This window comes from Pteropus medius, unplaced genomic scaffold, assembly GCF_902729225.1.
Source record: "Pteropus medius unplaced genomic scaffold, Ma_sr-lr_union100, whole genome shotgun sequence".
NCBI classification, from domain to species: domain Eukaryota; kingdom Metazoa; phylum Chordata; class Mammalia; order Chiroptera; family Pteropodidae; genus Pteropus; species Pteropus medius.
Window position 1 is genome coordinate 691,191 of NW_024353789.1, and position 20,567 is coordinate 711,757.

Here is a 20,567-nt window from a genome sequence, read left to right on the forward strand (position 1 = left end):
TTGTTTACCCATTATGATTTATTCTCTACAATACTTCGTTAAAGAGTTCAATGATTTGCACTCAGAAGTTATATAGCCAAGAGGCAACCAAGTGTAATATGAAGAATTGGTCTGAAGTCTTTGCACTGAAGGCCATACAAAGTCTCTTGCTTCAGGGAAGAATAAAATAAACGAACAAACAAAAACACAAGCTCCTTAGGCTCCAGAATCTCAAAAGAAAATAACACCAACAGTTAGTGAAATTGTAGGTATTAACACATCATGGAAAACAGATCTTGTGCAAATATTAAAATTAACACTTGGGACTTTTGTATAGATGATTTTTATTATGAACAATAAAATATACGTTATGTCTCAACTACAAACCTTTCATGTTGAAAGGGTCTCTAACATGAGTTGCTTTAATATTATGAAGTGAAAAAGTTTAAGAACCTCACAGTGGAAACAATCCAACACCAACAAATTCTAGTGATCAAAGACATTCTCTTTTAGTTAATGTAAAACAAGGACAATTCATAATTACAGAGAATGTCCTAGCTGTGGTAATTATGAGACAAGCCAACTTTCCAGACCAAAAGGCACTCACAGCTAGGGATGAAACAAACTCTGAACCAAACCAGCCAAATTGGGCTGGCCCCTTGAAAACAGTGGTCACCTACTGTTCAGCTTGAGCAGCCCAAAGACAAAGAACACCAACCAGAAAACATTCCCTCTCTTTAAACCTGCCACTCACAGATTTACTGGCCACCCTCATCACTGCACTGGTCAAGTGCGTGGAAGGAAGTTCAGTTCCAGTTCGGAGCCGTCATCTCCTTATGCAAAGCTGCCACACGCATGATCCAGACAGTATTTTTCCTGAGAGCCACCCGCCACACATCTTCACGAGGTGACCATGACTATACAATTTGACTGCTTCCTGACTAGACCCATTTAGGATGGACACTAACAGTGCCACTTCTTACACAACCAAGGCAAATAACTTTCCTTGGTCGATTCCTGAGTCCCCGTGACAAGAGGACCATGAACATCTCCACTGCTGGACTTATATGGGAGCATGAGGGAATGTGCAGGGAGTAAGGCTTCTTCACTCCAAAACCACTGAGCCCACTTCAGTGTGGTGCCGGGCTCAACCAGCCCAATTCTTGTGCACTGATTATTTCCCCCCATTTTGTGGGTTTTAATTTTCCTGTTCATTTTCTTAAATGGCAGGTATCCTATCCCACCCTCAATAAAATAAAATAAAAAACATACTATACATTGGGGAAGACAAACAGGGCAACATTTCTACAAGAAAAAATAGGCTTGAAGAGCATGGCACTGTAAATGCTTGTATGACCAGTCTCACTGAGCGTGCTCAGGGGTGAAAGTTTAGCACCATTTTTTTTGCTGTTTTTAATCTTTAGAAATTAAACACAACTTTTAACATAGAACACTTGAACAGTAATGAGAGTAGCCCTATGTATCAATACTGTTGTACAAATTAAAGGTGGGTGGTTTTCCAGAGCTGACCACCCTGACATCAATCCATGGCACCTAAGAGTAACTGTCGTCACGTTTGTAACAAGACATTATTCTCAGCAGCAGGAAATCATGAAATAATCCCTTCATCTTCAATAGCTTTTCTCATTAACTTTGCAAGGGAAAAGTGGCAGGATGTGAGAATGCAGCACAAAATAAGATGGAGTGATGCAGCCTGGCCTGGGCATCCGAATGTGAGCCCCGTATTTCCCTTCCACATTCCACATCCTCATGAACAGAGGATGGTGCCATGCAAATCTGCTCACCCTTAGACATCTTGTCCAAGAAACAAGACAGCAGTGCCTATAACAGCACATGTGCCATTTCTTAGACTGTGTCTCTGCTTCACCCTCCCCCATTCTTGGCAGAAAACTCAAAAGATCTTTTGACTTGAATATTTGCCCACTCTAGAAAGCCACACTATCACCACATAAACTTTTAAAAATAAATTAAATCAAAACATTGCATTCACCAGATTGACACCCAATCCACTTTGAGTTCTCTAAGCATGTTGTTGAAAACCAGTATATCACCCTTAGGATCTTTTCTTCCAACTGGCCACCTCTTCCTGTTAATACTTTCAGCAGTGCCTCTGTGACAGTGTTTCCAAAGCATCTTCCAAGTCCCCAACTGTTATGAACTTTGCCACCAAATGAGTGAAGAAAAGGCAAGAGGGAGGAGACACTTGCTGACAGCTGTTTGGAGTCAGCGACCATGAGAAGGGGAAATATGCCACATGAAAGTCTGAATGACCTAGAATAACATGAGCTATTTGGAACTTTGCCCTGGCGGGGTGAAGAGTCCCAGCATATTAGGCAAGATAAAGATTCACCTTGATTACTTACACCGCTTTGTTCTAAAGTCCTGTAAAGGACTGAATCATCAACTGTTTTCCCACTTTATAGGCAAACTAGAAAAAGGGAACTCCTCTGCTTAAAGGTCCCTTAGGATGTATGCCTGAAAAGAAAAACAGCTTGAAGACCCTGAATTCTCTATGGCAATGTCTTTTTAAAGCCCAGCCCAGGTGCTTGCACGAACATCTGTCTTCTGAGATCCTAGATCCAGCTATAGGCACTGCTACCAGTAGAGGAGTGAGGTAGCCGGGTGGTAAGGAAGAGGTCTCTCCTTTCACACTGCATGCAGTGATGGCATCAGGACCTCCTGTGGACATCCCAGTTCATTCCTCAGCAGGTTACACCACAGAGCTCTGTTCAATACCAGGAGACTCAATGTAAGAAGAGTGCCAAAAAATCCAACTGACAGTGAAATGAGAATTAAAACCGTCAAAGCTAATTGAGCAATGAGATCTGCAACGCCATCCAAAGGGCTTTCGGTCTTGATGTGGGTCTCTGTCCAGGAGCCTCAGAGGACTCACGGTGCCCATGTTCACCCCTAACATGGCGTCCACTTATGAAACATGGAGGTTGTAATCAATTCTTGGTATGCAATAAACTGGAAGTTTAAAAAAAGGAATTTAAAACAACCTAAAAATGTTTCTTGTTGGTCTCCGTTGCCCAGACTGCCAGGGGAATACACCTACTTGATCTGGGGAGGCTGCAGAGGTGTATGTGGGGTAAGCCTTCAGGAATCATCAATTCCAGCTTCCACTGTGTGGCCAACACACAGGCAGCAAATCACCAGTGACACCTGCATGCCAAAGGTCTTCTGCACTCACACAGTAATTCTCACCAGTCATGGAGGAGCCCCAATCCAACGGAACCCCATGACGAGGAAAGGCTGAGATAAGGCTTGGGCACCTCAAGTTCTGTTTCATTCAGTATAACCCCGTGCCCCCCCACCCCTCAAGTCAGCTGGAGGCAGACTTGGCAACGGAAGCTAGCATCATAAAATGGTGCAGTAATAGAAGTAACTGGACCAGGAAGAGGAGGCATCTGCTCCAATGATGTCATAGCCATTGGTGGCCACAGGGGGGTGAGACTGGTCATGCAGCCGTGTGTCAGGAGTAATGATTGTAGAGGGGCGGGGCATGAAGAGTGCCATTCTGGAAACAGTGTTGTCGAGAAGCAATATATTCTGCATAACTGATTGTCACCTTCTCACTTCGGTACCTGTGTAAGGAAACAGGGAAGAGTATTAGAAACTCCAAACACTTCATTTAGTAAAGTCACTCAGCAGAGAAAACCAAAAGCTTATTCCACATTTTTGAAAGAATAAAATGGAAGAACAAGAACAACCTTACTTACAGAAAATGAAAGACAGCACAAGGAAACAATGTTGTTATTACAAATGAACAAGATGAAAAAGCACAATCACAATCACCCCTGAGAATGTATTTTCTGCACATCCCACCTTTAAACACTACATATGCTTATCATCAGGCTGCTCTTAAGCCATCTGCTACTGGGGTCTGGATGAAGAATTTCAAGGTCAAATTACATGGGTAGCAGATCGGAAGATGACTGCTCCAATGTCCAGGGTAAACTGCGTATCTACTTTCAGGTTAAAATGTGATAAATTGACAGAAATGCAATACAACCTCAATTTGCAAAAAGCTATAAACAAGTTATTTATAACCAAAAGGGCACAGATACCTAATTCTGGCTCAAATTCTCATGAAGCAGGTTAAAGGATCCTGGGACTACATAGGATGGGTCTTAATTCCTGGATGAATATGCCATATTGTATCACAGGGTCATCGAAACAGAATTCATAGCACTTTGGCTTTGCTCTGGAAAGAGCCACAAGTCGATGCAAAGCATGTGGTGTTACAAACCTATGGAGCCTACTACAGACCACAGGAGCTGGGTGTGACAATCCTTACCCAGAGCCATCTCTTTCCCACTGTAATCACTCCTCCACTGCAAGGTGATTATTCCTGAATTTTGACAGGGAAATGGCTGTTCAAATAAATTATAATAATAATAATAATAATAATGCTTTGTATTTGAAGATTATTTTTTGGAATCCAAAGCATTTCAAAAACACTGGGTTACCTTCCAAATAAACCTGTGACGTTACTATATGATTATTCAGCATTTTACAGATGAGGGGGCCAGAGGCCCACAAAAGCCCACAGAAACTAAACCTCTCAGTGTTTCTGATTTCAGTAGGGATGGGAAGAGAACTGACGTTTACCGACCACCTAAAATACTGCCTGACCCTGGTCTAGAAATTCCTTATACATTAACATACCACATCCTACAAAAACCCCAAGGCATTATCATTCATTTCTTACAGACAAGAAAATTTTTTTTTCCACTCAGAGAGGCAGAATAACTGACCCAGGTCATGCAGCAAGGTGGTGGAGCTGGGTTTCAGACCCCAAATCCATGTGCATTCTACCACACTAGGCAACCTCCCCAAAGCATTCACCCCAAACAGGCAGAGGTATTACCTTGTAACTCTTTTTAAAAAGCATTTTCTGACTATTCCTTTAACATGCCACTTGTATCTCTGCCACCTGATGTCATGTGGCTTCAACTGACTCTGGCCTTCTGCACTAAGAGCCTTCTTTCCTGACTTCAATCTTGCCCCTTAGCTTCCCAACAAGCACAGACACCCATGACTTGCTTAGTGGCCTAAGCCCTGCTCCTACTCTGCTATCAGCTCAGCTGTTAAGACACTCAGGATGCTGAGGAGTCTGCCTTTGCTGCCATTGTCTCCTCAGAGCCTCGACCTCATCATACTTCTGTGGTTTAGAAACAGTAGTAATTTTTTTTCTTCCCCTTTGCATTGGAAGTATCCTCTATCCAACCCCGACTAAATTAAAATGACAAGGAAAATGAGACAGTGGCTTACCTAGTGAGTTTGATCGTTTTTCTGAATTCACTGGTAATCGGAGCCTTAAAGCCACCTTTCCTGAGCAAGGAGTCTATTGTCTGGATCTGATCCCAGTCTGAGGAGAAGAGAGACACACTGAGGTCAGTGTACAATGACATAGTGGGACACACTCTAACATGGTGAGAGAAGTAGCTAAATCTGTTAGGGAGGGGCAGAGGAAGCCCTGGGTGCTGAGTTGTCAGTCTTACTGAAAGTCCAAGGAAAATCTTGAAGACATGAGATTATGGCCTGACACACCATAATGGCTGTGTCCCTGGGCACCCCTGATAGGCATCTTTCCTATCAGATGTGATCCCAGTATAAGAATCTAGAACAAGCACAGTCCCAACTTAGACTGGCCTATTGGCCTAGTGCTGTTAACCAGGGCTGGTCTGTGGGAAGAGAAAATTCAAATTCTGCAGCTTGCATTCCTTTGTGTGACCTTTCTTCATTTTGATTATTTCTAGGAGTCTTGTGTCCTATTACAGAGAAATAATAGTAGGGAATGAAGCTATTCCTTTAGGAAGGATGGGAAAGTTGTTCACACATATAGTTCTGCTGTTTTTGCATTTTTAACAGATAAAACCTAATATTATCATATTGAAAACCAAAGAAAAGCCCCTAAATTACTACAGTATGTGCCAATTTTTAAATTTTCCTAACCAATTTTCAAATAGCAAAAGTAATCTGATTACCTAAGTTATTGTAACATTTCAGTATTAGAAAATACTTATGGTGTGCCACCCTGCACAGAAATGTTACCTTTGTAATCTCAAAGAGATGGATAAAAGGCTTCCTTTTTATGTTACATCCACACTGCTTTTGAAAAGGTTTAAGCACAACCACGATGGAAACCAATAAGGCAGCTCTCCACATAATTAGTTCGCTGACATATTGAACTGGACTTTACTCTTTATTCTACGTTCACACCCCAAAAATACTGTGTTCCACATATTAATTTAAAAAAGACTAATTCCAAGAAAGACAAAAATCGGGTTAAACGCAAAAGCAACATTTAAAGGTATTCTTTTAAATATTCTTTTAAAGAGAAAATCTGCTTGACCCATTTCTTACCTTTAATGTAGCATTCTAAACTACAAAGTTCTTTAAAAAACAGGAGAAATTATGTTTCGCCTTTTCTCAAATATAACACTGTTTAATAATTCATGACCAAAAGTTCAAAACCCATTGATATGGGCAACTTTCCTTTACAATGAACTCCATAATATTGTCAAGTAAATTGGTGAAATTTTGCTACAATTATCACTGTAGTTTTGGGGGCCAAGAAATAAAACTATTCACTGAAAGTAAGTATAACAAGCAGGTAAGAGAAATCTTTAACCCTTTTTTCCCCCCAGCTTCTGCATCTTTTGGGGAAGTTTATCATTGAATAAGACTCTGATAGGTATTAAGAAGAAGAAAGGCACTCATTCTTAGTTGCCTTTGGGCTGAAAGACAACACACTCCTTTTTCTTTTCTTTAACTGGCAACACTGTGAACAGTATAGTTCACTGCAATTCCATTTGTCAAACTCACCTTGTTCCTTAGCAACCTCAGGTAAATATGTGGCTGTACGTTTGACGCCTTTTTCATTGATGAATTCAATTCGAATCCCATGGACCCCTACCTACAGAAAAACACAACCAAATAAATGGCATTTACTCATTCTAAGGGAACTTAAGCCATCCACATATAAACTGATATTGTACCCTGACCGGCTTGACCCAGGTCTGAGAAAAGGAGAACCTTTTGCTTTCCACGACTAACACTCTCTCTCAGGTATAGAAGCCAAAGAAACTTTAGCTTGAGGGAAGGTGTGATTCGACATGTCGCCAGTTCAGAGAGTATGAAGGTTATATAAATTCTTTTAACAGTTCATCTGATAACCTGAATATTCCACCTTTAATCTATTCCATTAAATGAACATGCCATGGGTTTGATCTGGGTTTACAACCCTTCACAAATGACTCTAAGTAACAACTTTTACTCAAGGGCTTACCAAGAGGGATCTAGAATATTCTGCTTTATCCTATTATTTATTGGACATGGAAGAAGGATGTAGACCAGAGTGGACTGAGAAAAAATGGAAAAAAAGCCTTCACAATTTTCTGCTTATAATATTGCAGCACCTTTTCTGTCACCTATGTTGCCCACAACTGCTTCCAAACTCAGCTTTCACATTCTTATGCCCTCTCAATGAAGGAGATACATTACCATGTACTAACCCGAACCCAAATGCAACGAGAGACGCAGAGTTCCAAATGCAGCTGTTCTCACCTCCCAGTCCAGGTAATCACTGGCATCCTCAAAGTTAGTAAGGAGGGAGACAGAGCAGGAAAGTTTAGGCAGCTCCTCTCGGGTCAGTGGGGGAAATCGGCTGTCCTTAAGTGCACTGGAAGGGGAAAGAAAACATAAGTGGGGCTCTCTGGAGTAATTAGGAGTCAACATCATATGCCCAAATATTTATGATCCTTGAGCTATGCAGAGAACATCTATTATCCGTCAATACTAATGTGCTAAAAAACTTGATATTAACTGTCTGTAGCTGAACTGATAAGTGACTCACCACATTAAAGCCCCCACATTTCCCGATCACCAAAAAGAGAACACTCATTCTTTATCACTTAGAAGAGCCAAAGTCAGGCAGCTGTTTTCAATTCTGTAGATAAATTCGATTGGCAATTTATATATAGATCTTATGCTTGGTTTAATTACCTGGTTAACGTGTATTCCCTGAGTCCTGAATGAAGATTCATGGCTGAGAAGGTCCCAATGCAGCCACGAAGCCGCTTGTCCCGCCCTGTCTTCCATGTCACAAAGAGCGGACTAAAAAGCAAAACACAAAGCACGCTCTAGCCCCAAATCAACCATGGATAAGAACAAAAGCTTGGCTTTTTTCCTGTTCATTTCCGTTATTCCCCAAAAAGATTTTCTGAATTGCCAGGTACCTTTTGGGGAGTGGTGGAGTCTCTGGAGGGAAATGGAGAGGACAGCTCAACAAGGCAGCATGAAGAAAGGCTCTCAGGGTAGCCTTGCCTATGTGCCTTACTGACAAGCTTAGGCACCACATGTATGTGCTATATTCCTCCTCTGCCCAGAACTTTTCCTTTTATTTCTCCATATCTTTCTCTTCTTCTTTATTCCATTTTGAATGTCCAAGTTTCCTAGTTCCATCCTTCAGGAAGACACATTGAGCCTGTATACCCTTCTCTTCCTTATCTGCAAGCATTCCCTACAATCTCACATTTTCCCCCTAATTATTTCTGCCCCTGGCAACTTCAAATACCTTCTGCTCATAAATGTTCAAAAAAGAAAAACAACGTCTACTGAAGAGGGCTGCTTATTAGCAGATGTTGCCACTTTGTTTCTATGCCAAAATAATGCTTCATTAGGCTACATCAGATTGATAGTGACAGATTTTTTAGGTTACAAGTCTGTTCTCTCTTCCTGAGATTCCTCCATACTCCTATGTCCTTATCTCTTAGATCCCTGAGCTAAACACTTCTAAAAAGCACCTTAATTGATAAAGGTACTTCTTGGATCATTGTTACAAAGCAGATCTCCCACCTATCATTTCCTTGCACCAAAACACCTGAACAGCACCAGCCAAAGTTACTGTCTCAACACCTACTTAAAAACCCTTCAAGAATTCCACTGTCTGCAGGATGGAAATATAGCCCATTCCCGATAATGCTGTGGCCACCACCCACTCTTCCAAACCTGTGTCCCTCTCCCTTTATGGGACACACCTGATCCTACTCCAACCAAGGCTCAGAATCTCCATCTGCTCAGTCAGGATTCTTCTGACCATGGTATCCCATGGCAACACTTCCCTGAAAAGTTAGCACATTTTCTCCACATTTCCTCCTGACACAATCACACAGGAGTAACCTCCCCTCTACTTCTGTCCAGTGTGCCACACACGTTATTTAGCTTTGTGGGTGTGATATGCCAATGCAACAAGTCTCTCAAGAGCAAAGACTTTTCCTTCATGCCCCTCCATTCCCTGCCCAGTGGGACTATGCGATGCCCCAGTGTGGCATTAACAGCTAGGGAATAAATAATCTTAGGTCAACGAGTGCTCCAAAAGCATTCCTAAAAACGAAAATCAAAAAGCAGCAGTGCGCTTTAAAGTGAGCTCTAAGTTTCCTCCAATTCTGAGAAAGAAGCAAACACTGGCATGAGTTTCTTTACTTTATGCTTTATGTATGTTCCCTGTTTATATCACTGACACGTGAGAGGGCTTGGGACAAACAACAAAGTCTTGAACTAAAAACAGTAAGGCACATTCTGACATTTCTGATGGGCAGCCAGTGGCCCTAGGGGATTACCACGGGTCTGCTGAGGATCAAAGTGAAAACACCCTTGTTAAGAGCATCACAGCTCCCACTAAATAAGCTCTTAGTCTCCAGCCTAGCCCTCAAAACTCCCAATTCACTTGGACGTCAACACTGTTGGGGTCTACAATGGTGTGATGGTGGTGTAACCTCCACACTTGAGAGGTTAAATGACCTATTCATGCCCATACAAACCAAGAGAAGAGCCGAAGATAAAATTTTCTTAATTTCTAGAAAATTAACCACAAGCCTATACCTCCTCCAAATATTACCTAACCCCCTTCCATTACTGAATCCAGTGAACGTTCTAGATATTGTTGGACATTTCTCATCATCCTACTCCCATTACCTTTTGCCCAAATCACATTAAAGCTTTTACAAGGAGCACTCTCTCTGAGGAGAATGACCCTGGAACGATGCCATCATGCCTTTCTCACTCTCCCATCCTGAAGGATTTACTCACTAGGGGTCATTGGTGAATCTAGGAAGTCGTGGCTGTGGGAAGCCATAGAGGTGACAGTAGAGAACGTCGAAGCAGTAGCAGCACATCTCTGCAGTCACCACCAGATTCTTGGTGGTGTTGGCAGTTCCATTGGGTCGGGGGAGAGGGCTCAGCGCTCCCGATGCGGGATTCATTCGTGTAATGGGAGAGTTTCCAGGTCCCAGAGTTAAGTCCGACACATTCTCCCGACCACTGCTGCCATCCACATGCTGGTGGTTTTGAAGAGGTCCTGAACTAGAGCCGGGGACAGTTGTGGACTGGTTCCCGTGAGTGTGCGTTCCACTTCCAGATAACTTGGGCTTCTTGACCCCACAACAGCCTGCTGCCAACTTGGGCTCGAGTGGAGGAACACAACGTCTTTTTCCCATCCTGATTCAGTGCTCGAGGTCTGGAATGCTACAGAACCCTAACCAAAAAGAGAATGAATAGGTAAGCATTGATTCAAATAGTTGGTTAAAAGGAGAAAACAAAAATCAAAGAGTCTATATGGAGAGATAAAAGTCATCAGTTCTCTTGCTCATCCAGGTCACATGGTCACAAAGGGGCACAGACCAACAGGGATAGAGGAGATCCTGAGTTCCAGAGCAGAACTCCCAACCTTTTCCCAAAGGGGAATAATTTATTTTCCATAAAGCTATGATCACCATGGATGGAGGCAGGTAATACCGTTCTCTCTTGCCCAAGACTCTCAGGCAGAACACAGGGTGGAATGGCAGCCGTTGTAAAGCTTGATGAGGACATTTCAAGACTGACTAGAAGAGTCCACCTGACCTGTCAGACTCTTCATCAGGTTGCTTTCTCTACCCTTTTAGAGGCTCTAAATTGAACTGCTCTATTTTTAAAGGACCCCAGAAGAACTTTTACGTTTTCCTTGTTAAACACATTCTTTCTGTATTTTCCTCATCGCTAACCTAAATCTCTGTAATTTCAGCCCCAGATCTTACTGAAGATGAAAAGCAGTTAGCTGCCATTCTGAAAAGAGCACACCTTCTAACATAAGGCTCTCACCTTCCTGCCGTCACTGCTCTCATTCTCCAATGCCTTACTCATTTTCTTTGGTTCTCTGAAATCACTCCAATATCTATACATCTATCTTTTCAAGACCTCGTTCAAGATATGCTACAACCTAGTAGAAACCTTTATTCACACAAATGACCCAAGCTTCACAGTCCTTTTGTGAGGTAGCCATTTCTGTCCTAGCAAAGCAGACATATGCAGAGCCACTCAGTTTAAGAAAATGCGGCATCAGATGGGCCAGGAAACCAGTGTCCCATATCCGATGATGTGAAGGAGAGGAAGGATCTTTACTAAAATTTTTTTCTTAAAAAGCCTAAGGTAAAAATGTATAGCTATAACATTACCAAAATCCTTTCTCTGCTGTGTCAATAATCAACAGAATCAGATCTAGATCCATTATTTCAAAGTTGATTGTAAAATTCGATTGTAAAGTTTGTAAAATTCTGTTGACTTCAAAAAGTATACTGTTTTCCTCGTCATGACAGGCTAATTTTAGCCCTCTCCCTCAATTATATATGTATTATCCTACCTAAAATTTTCTCTATGATTTGAACACACAGCACATAACTGCCTTTTTAGGCATTGCTCTACAACATAGAGTTTTGGCTGTAAATTCTACAACTCTTTAAATCAAATTAGATATTTATATACCCGCTTGCGATGCCATTATTTCTACAAAACAACCTGTCACTTTAAGTTGAATGAAATACAAAAAAATCAAATACTATTTGTTTACCTTCTTGATATATGCTGATCCATAACAAAATACACAGTTTTGTATGTAGGGGCAATTCTTAGTGAGATGAAAGTTGTCAGTTGCCAAGAAATAGTAGCTTGTACACTTCAATGTCTCGCTTGAAACATGGGCTTCTTTTTGAGAAAGGCTTATGCACTTGATACATTAAAATCTCCAAAAACTAGAATGTTTCTGAGCATGTACGTGTCTTATTTAGACTGTTAAGAGAGGGAGCAGAATGTCTTGGTTGAAAATATTGCCTCCAGAGCCAAATGGCCTGGGTTCAAATTCTGACTGCTTAAGGATTACCTCTCTGACTCAGTTTCTTCACAAGAACTACAGGACTTTCCTTATGTGGTTGTTGGAATTAAATGACTTTTTTAATAAATGTAAAGTGCTTAATAAAGTGTCTGGCATAGTAAGTGTCAATTTACTTAGATGCTCTCAATATTTGGGCCTTGACTGCTCCCATTAGGATGGAACTCCCCAAGGGCCAAGACTTCACTGTTCAATCAGGGCTTAGAGTACTGCTTGCACTGAACAGGTGCTAAGTAGGGTTTCAAAGAATCCTCAAAACCACTCAGCAAGGCAGACGATGTTACCATCATTTTACAGAGGCAGGACCTCTGGCTTAATATTAATAAGCCAGATAACCTGCCAAAAGCCAGACTGCCACTCAGTGGCAGAGTTAGGATTGGGACTGTAATCTATCCATCAGAGTACAAGGCCTGGGTTTTCCCACTAAGCCACGAAGAAGAGTAAGGCCTGCCAATAATAGCCATTGGATTCAGTCCCTTTCCTAAGTGCATGATGAAAAACAAATTACATTCAAGGGTATACTAAGAACAAGCCTAATAGTTTACAGAATCTTGCCAACAAAAATAGAGGAGAAAAAAAAAAAAATCAAAACCTAAGTTCAAAGCCAGAATCTCAGGCATCACCCTAACAATTACCAGTAACCCTGACATTATCATTTTAGTTCACAATGGATGTCACTGGCCCCTGAGCTTTTGACTTTCTATCTTGTACATAACTTTGGGCAGGGGGTTTAGGACACATGTTGAATGAAGCAGCAGAACTATCTCTAGAGAGCTAGAGTTTTAACAGGACCCGGAATCTCTGCCTCTGGAGAGCCCCAAAATTCAAAGAAACAAGGAGAGGGGATGAAACACAAAGGTTAAAAAAAAAAATCTTTCCTCATTCTCATTACACTAAAGTATACCTGAAGGAAAGCTAAACATTATAATGGTGGTAATTCAGGTGTTCCTTAGCAAATGTTATCAACTACCTGACAGTGAAACAATCCACAACAGAGCAATAGAAGGGTTTTTCAAACCATGCCAAGGCAGAAGTCAAGTCTGCATATTCTGCCTTCACACCTCGTACAATCACTGATCTGCAGTGGGATGATCACAACTGATTACATTTAACAATTACCCCCCAGCCTCCCAAACTATGATTTGAAATCAACAGAACCAACCCAAATCTTGTGGCTCCTTAGGCCCAAGCATTTCTTGGGAGGCCATCCCATGCAAACAATTCAATCAATACTCTCAATTAGTGACCAAAGGCAGAGTTAGAGACTTTCCGCACCAAAAATATTAGAAGGCACTTCTTTAAAACTTTATTCTATGAATTTAAGTCGATGGAAAATTTCAAACATAAACAAAGTGAAATAGTATAATGAACCCAATACCCAGCTTTAACAATTTTCAACATACGGGCAATCTTATTTCATCTCTAGCCTACCTACTCACTCCATCTCCCCTCCTCCACTGAATTATTTCGAAGGGGGCTGATATTTTACTTATCTGTCAGCATAAAGCAAATATTAAGTGAACAACAGTAAAGAATGTGAAGTAAATCATGAGGCTGGTAGTAAATACTTTTTATTTACAACATCAACCACTATCCACCACTTTCATCAAAACTTTCTTTAGGTTAGAGACTCTTCTAACCCTATTAGAATAAAGCAGCATCTCACAAGGAAGTGGTCTCAGACTCTGCTTCCAGGACTGGCTTACAACAGCCAGAGACACTTGTTTCTCCAATAGCTTGGCTGAGAGCGCAGTGTAAGACACCTCAGGATAACAGCATTTCAATACAAGACTCACCTATTGTCTGACGAACAAAAAACAAATATTCCTAATGATATACTCAACACGTCTTCTAAAATGGTGTGGGAATTTTTCTCACCCTCCCCCAACACCTCATAAAAACTACCAGCAATTATACTCTGATCATAGTAGAAGTAACTGAATGGTTACTGTGAAGCTGGTTTATCTAAAATAACTGGAAGTCAGGTGTAAAAACCCTTGTTTTATAGACACATATATCACCGAGACCCTCTAAAGCCTTCAGCTAGTTACTCTTTCAAAGGTAAACTCAAGGGCCACTTTAAGAGCCAGCAGAAATGATCTCATTTTCCTGCTGTCTGTCCACTTGAGATCAATGAGGATGAATTAGTTAAAACTGGATTTCCACCAGATGGAGCCAAAGCCATACTTCTACAAAAAGCTGGAGGAAATAAAAGGAATTACTGTTTTACCTCTTTACTTTAGACTTCCTAACCTATCAAGTGTCAAATAAAGTATGTTCTTGGTGTTGAAAATTACACCTTTACCTGACATGTAATATTATTCCTTAGGGTCTTCAACAAAGGCCAGATGGCAACTCTTCCTCCCTTTCTGGGGTAAGCTGAGCAATGTTCCATTGCCACTTAAATTCTAGCCAGCAATGAAATCATCCTCACCTTTAGTCTCAGAGATCGTGTCACATTTGTGTTTTATCTTTCACAACAGCTAACACGGTGCCTTGCACATAATATACACACTAACAATCTTATCTGCAAATCTCCTAGTAATTTCATTTAAGTTTGCCTTTTTTTTTTTTTTTTTTTAACAAAAAGAATGTTTACAGCACAATCTAATCTTTGCACATTCGGTTCCATCGTGAGGTGCTAACCTTGGAGTGTCAGAAGCTGAAGTAAATTATATGTATCTACTCTTATGTCAACTCTGTTCAGCCTAAACCTGGGAATGGTTTAATTCATAGCAAAATGGATAGCCAGTGTGGACAATTCACTAAAAAATTAGGTCAAATATCCCCTTCATTAACTTCTTGGTTTGATTTACGCTGGTAGCTGTCTCCTTTGCTAAAACACACCAGTAACTGGTAAGTCCTGAACTTTGCCTCAGGTGCTATTTAACTTTAGGTTGCTCAAGGCTTTCCTTTAACAAGCCATATCTAGTTTCTCAACTGATTTGAGAAAAATTTTTTTCTTTCAAGTGATGGAGCACTTTAAGAGCTACTACCCACTGAAGCATTATGTGCTTGGATGGCAACTGATCATTTCAAGAGTTAATACAAATGATGTCTTGTAAACTGCTGATATTTATAAACAAAGTATGGAGACCGGTATTGAAGGGAGGATGTGAGGATGCCCTGACTGAAGTAGCTGACTGGGCAGAGGACCTTCTTCCTTCGCTGGGAGAGATCTCTTCCAAGGCTCCTAATTCCACTGAAAACAACAAGCTTCCCAGAGCAGCTCCCATCTTCTGAGGGATTTGCCTAGGCTCTGGGATTGCAGCCTAGGCTCAAATCCCAACTCTGACTTGCCACATATTGGCTTTGCAAACTCATGCAGGCTGTCACATCTCTGTGGACTTGGGCTCCTGCTACCATGTACGGTTATTTGTGAGTATTCAATGACTAAGACATAAAAAGCATCTAGTGACTATTATTTATTAAAGCATCTGCTATTACCAATACTACCATTACCTCTACTAATAAATGTAGGGTTGCTTCTAAAAATGACATGCCTCTAAGTTCTTACCATTTCTAGAGAAATAAATGACTTTGTAATAAAATTCTATTAAGAACTACTTTGTAGTCTAAAAGATCATACTAACAACATGGGATTATTACTTCAATGACCTTAATGCATATGCCTCTAAGTTCTTACCATTTCTAGAGAAATAAATGACTTTGTAATAAAATTCTATTAAGAACTACTTTGTAGTCTAAAAGATCATATTAACAACATGAGATTATTACTTCAATGACCTTAATGCACATGCCTCTAAGTTCTTACCATTTCTAGAGAAATAAATGACTTTGTAATAAAATTCTATTAAGAACTACTTTGTAGTCTAAAAGATCATATTAACAACATGGGATTATTACTTCAATGACCTTAACGCTTTTCCTCTTTTGAAAACAATGGCTTCTAACAAATAATCCACTGTTCTTTTCATTGTGGATGCCCTCCCACTCCCCAAAAAATACTGGGTTGTCTTAGAGTTTACAGTTCTATTCTACCGTGGTCTTCTTTTAAGCTTACACTAAAAAGCCAAATTTACTGAATATGCTATTATAGAAATCTTGATATATACTTAGCATTAACAGAACTACTGTATCAAAGTAGTTTGTTTTCAAACAATAACCATATTAAAAAAAATCTAGATTCACTTTATTAAGACAAGTCTCAAAACAGTTTTTTATGGGGCATGACCTTATAACAAAGAAAACAGATTTGTGAGGTAGGAAAGAGACAAAGAAAAATAGGGTCTCTGAATTTCCTTCTCTTATTTCCTTAGTGTCCGGATGTCCATTCCATTCAAGCTTTATAAAGAAGAGAACATATTGTTTCCTTTGTGACAGAGTTAAACTAAAATTCAATTTAATTATTGTATTATATGAGTAGAGAAATTGCACCTGAACTGTAATTCTGGCCTACTATGGAACTATTCTAAAAATAGTCAGGTGAAAAACCCACAAACATTCTGATAATCATTTCAAATAATCATTTCTATATTTTTGAAACCTCATCATATACATCATACACATACCCAAAAACACTTGCTAGGTGAAATTTTTCTCTGAAAAATAGATACATACCCATATAACTACTTTTTAAAAAGTTTTAGAAAAATGCACAGGACTATACATTTTCACTTCAACTTAAGAAAAAATGAATATAGAAGTCAAACGTTGTTTTGTTTTCAGATCCCCTCCCTTAATGTGACCTATGGCAAGGGGCCAGATTGTTTTAGGCCTCAGTTCTTCCATTTGTAAAATGAAAATATTTGTTCTCTGCCTCCCTCACAAAGGGTTTGTGAGGCTCCATTAAGATGTGAAGCACTCTGAAAAACTCTCTTACGAGTGTTATTAATAAACTCAAGGGACACAACAGTAGTAAAAAATTTTCCAGAACTTTGTTAACAATTTCCAAGATGACAGTATCACCATAGCAGATTTAGGGCGAAATGTTCCAAAAATCTCTGAAGATTATAACTGCATGGAAGAGACCCAATAACTGACTTTGATAGGAACTGCATTAACCTTTGAGTTATGATCTTTGTTTGTCTTAAAAAAAAGAATTTGGGAAGAGGGCAGAGCCGGACTTATGTATTAAAACATAGAGGGCAAGTATAATGCTGTACCACCATCTACATCACTCTAATGGGATTATAAACAATAAATTATCTTCACATATTTAAATTATTTTAGAAGCAAGTGGAAGGAACTTCATCAACATTAGGACCCCCTCATAGAAGTAGAAAAATATATGTCAACAAAGTAAACCTACATTTTAAAGTCCTAACAGAGGCCTAAGACAAAAAAAAAAAAAAAAAAAAAAAGCAACAAAATTCTATTCTAAGTATGTCCAAGTTAATACTCACTGAAAGCAGAAAGTTTGTACTGCCAGGGGAACAGCTATAACAGAGGAGGGGAGCTATTTTGTCTCTGAAATGAATTTTCTTCCTTCCGATTCCATTCCTTCTTCCTGTACCTAAGATGGAAATGCAGGTGCAGTGAATGAACAAAATCAAGGTAGTGCAGAGGTAAGAGATGGTTTTTGAAAAACTACAACTCAACAGAGCAATTTCTTAAAAAAAAAAAAAAAAAAGCTAAGGAAAAGGCTCTCCTTACTTCAAAATCTAAATGTAAGGTGGCAATGGCAGTCCCACGCACTGAATCACCTCATCCTTGCCGTCATTACAAGAGAGGACACTGAGGATCAAAGGTTTTATTGAACCTGAACATGAGACAGACATTAAAACTTCCTCTACCACAACTTTAGATCAAAACTTGCTCTCAGGCCAAGATATACCATTTCGAGACTCTGCACTGGTTTCAGAATACAAACATATTCCCAAATTCTCTGCAAAGATGGTGCTGAAGAACTACTGGACAGCAGGCCAAGGTCCTGAGGACAGGCCATCCTGTTACTCCAGATGGAGATAACTGTTGGTAAATTCATCTTTATTCTTAGTCTTGCACAAATCTCTTCATAATCTCTCGCTAACTCTCCTCACTCTCCCCAGTAGTAGAGAATTGACCTATTCCCAAAGAAGTAAACAGGAGACTCCAGGCCCCACCCACTCTATCCAAGAAGAGGGCAGTGAAAGAGGATAGGCCCACAGGGATAAGAGGAAAGGAGTGTGGTAAAGTGAGAAGTTCAGATCAGGACACGGAATGGAAAAGGGCAGCGAATGAAGGGCAAACTCCACAGACTGGAAGCAGAGAGGCATAAAATCCTAAGAGTATAAGGTGGAGAGACAATGAAAACTGAGGCAATAGGTGGATAAGAAAGGAGGCTGAGGTTGGCAAAAAAGAACAGAGGAAAAGAAAGCGTGCGTGTGAAAAGAGAAGCAAGAGAAGGACAAGACAGAGTGGGGAAAGGAAAGGCCGGGAAAAGTAGGCCAAAAGAAAAGGGAAAGGTAAGAAAAAAAGGAGTGGGAAGGAGAGTACGAAGAGCTGGGAGGAGTTGGGGACACGACCCAGCGACGGGTAGGGCAGCGAGGGCCAAGCCGCGGGGGTGGAATCCAGACACCCGGCGGGGGAGGGGGCGGGGGAAGGGCCGCCAGGCGGCGCCGGAGACCACCAAACTTTATGCGGACCCGAGACTGTTTCGTGGCGGGCGTGCGGAAAGGAGCGGGAGCCTCGCCTAGTGGCCAGGGCACGGGCGTCCGCCCGCTCCCTCCCCAGCAGCACCTCCCAACCTCCGCACTCAGCTGGGACACGCGGCCCGCAGGCCTTGCCCGCCCGCCGCCTCCTCCCACCGACGCCCGGGAGCCCCTCCCCCACGCTGCCCGGACCCCAGGGGTACGCGCCCCGGCTGCTCCGCTCGACCCGCAGAGGGGGCCCGGTGGGCCCGGCGGTGGCGGCCCGAGGGAGTTGGGCCCGGCGGAGGAGGTGCATCCTGAGTTTCTCACCTTCTCTCCTGGCCCAGGCGCAGCCGGGGCGGACGGGACCTCTCGCGCTCTGCCTTCTCCTCCTGCTTCATGGAGCCATGCGCCTGGGTGGGGGCTCTCGAGAGAAGCGGGCCCGCGAGCAGGCCAGATGCGCGGGCAAGGCGGGGCGGGGCGAGGCGAGGAAGGCCGGCTGGGCGGACGGAGGAGGAAGCGACAGGCGGTGGCAGGAAGAACTGGAGGTATTCCGCTAGCAGCTGGAGGACTGAGTCGAGCCGGGGCCCGAGTCCTCCGGTATCCCAGCAGCCACCAGAGGCAGTGAGGTAATGGAAGGATAGAGTGAGTCCTCCAGTGGACCACACGCCCTCTAAGCAAGCCGCGAAAACCATAGAGATCAGGGCACCGCCCGAGCACCGCCCCGCTACTGTCACGTGGCTTGAGTCCGCACACTTTATTGGCTGGAACCGCTGGATTGAATTTGGCAAGCTTCTTTGCTTTGGTGGAGGCGAGTCCCCGGTAGTCGGAATAGAGAGAGATGCGCAGCGAGGGTCGATAAGAAGCTGGCGGGCCCGCAAGCGGCTGAGAGGGTCGAGCACGGCGCTCGCTGTCAGGCCAGCCGGTGCAGTGCACGCCGGGAGTTGTAGTTCGTGCCCGAGTGGGCGGGCGGCGTTGTCCGCTACGCGGCCAGGGCGCCCAAAGCCGGCGGCCACCGAAATGCCGGTCCTCGCTGCTTGGTTCTGTCCCACGTTAGGGGCCAACCTTTAGCTGCTCACGGCTTTTCTCCACAAGCGCCCAGGCTCACGTTGCCTCACCTGATCTAGCCACAGCCTTCCAAAGCAGGAAAGGGCGGCTCAGAGCACCTTTAAATTAAGCCGACCCACTAGCACGGCCAGGCCCACAGGTTTCCAACCACAGTGCCAGCTTCGTGGACCGGGAAGGGCAAATTACACCCAGTTTTGGGTGGTATCCTTAGTCCACCTCTCTGTCCTGACCCCCTTGAATCCCTAGGTTGGAAGTGACTTAAGTGGAATTACACACGGTAGAGGATAACTCAGTACACCTACTAAGCACAGTCCTCAGAGCTAGCAGAGCAAAGGCCTCAAAAAGAACAAAACATTTTCTAAAATTAAGAGTAAATTATTTTAATTTTACATACTTGCTATTTAATTTGAGTTGATGATTTAGCATTTTTATTTTTAATTACGGATGAAGTTGCACTAAGTCTTCTTTGCACCCTGCTCTGTCACCCTAACCACTTCAAACTGTAGGCCTTGCAGCGTGTGCATGCTGTGTTTAAAGCTATGCCCGTCTCGTTAACACAGACTCCAGCCCACAGACTGCTTTATGTTTTGCTATTCTGTTTATACACAAAGGAATCTTTAACATGTTTGTCCTCAAGGAGCAAAGAAAAATATCTAATATAAAATGCAAAATGTACTAAAGTATAAGATCAATACTACAGACTTGTAGCGTAATTACCT

General features: G+C 42.1%; 2 protein-coding genes across 4 annotated transcripts in view; one reads left to right on the top strand and one right to left on the bottom strand.

The window, feature by feature from the left end:
• On the bottom strand, window positions 1-19,257 carry AMMECR1L (AMMECR1 like). Of its 3 annotated transcripts, none has more exons than XM_039851276.1 (8): window positions 19,111-19,257; window positions 17,575-17,684; window positions 10,099-10,543; window positions 8,014-8,124; window positions 7,576-7,690; window positions 6,835-6,925; window positions 5,278-5,374; window positions 1-3,587 (listed from the first exon to the last, which is right to left on the bottom strand). In XM_039851276.1, the coding sequence occupies exons 3-8, from the start codon at window positions 10,503-10,505 to the stop codon at window positions 3,476-3,478; spliced, it is 933 nt and encodes a 310-aa protein (XP_039707210.1). In that variant the 5' UTR covers window positions 10,506-10,543; window positions 17,575-17,684; window positions 19,111-19,257; the 3' UTR covers window positions 1-3,475. The 3 variants fall into 3 exon arrangements, with proteins under 3 accessions (XP_039707210.1, XP_039707211.1, XP_039707212.1); XM_039851277.1 differs by having other exon boundaries at window positions 10,099-10,548; window positions 19,111-19,248; XM_039851278.1 differs by lacking the exon at window positions 17,575-17,684 and having other exon boundaries at window positions 19,111-19,244.
• LOC120593435 (uncharacterized) overlaps window positions 17,690-20,567 on the top strand; it is a 12,373-nt gene continuing 9,495 nt past the window's right edge. The window contains exons 1-2 of the mRNA XM_039851262.1: window positions 17,690-17,701; window positions 18,690-19,409. Coding sequence (XP_039707196.1) covers window positions 17,690-17,701; window positions 18,690-19,340 — 663 coding nt within the window. The 3' untranslated portion in view covers window positions 19,341-19,409. The remainder of the gene's footprint in view (window positions 17,702-18,689; window positions 19,410-20,567) is intronic.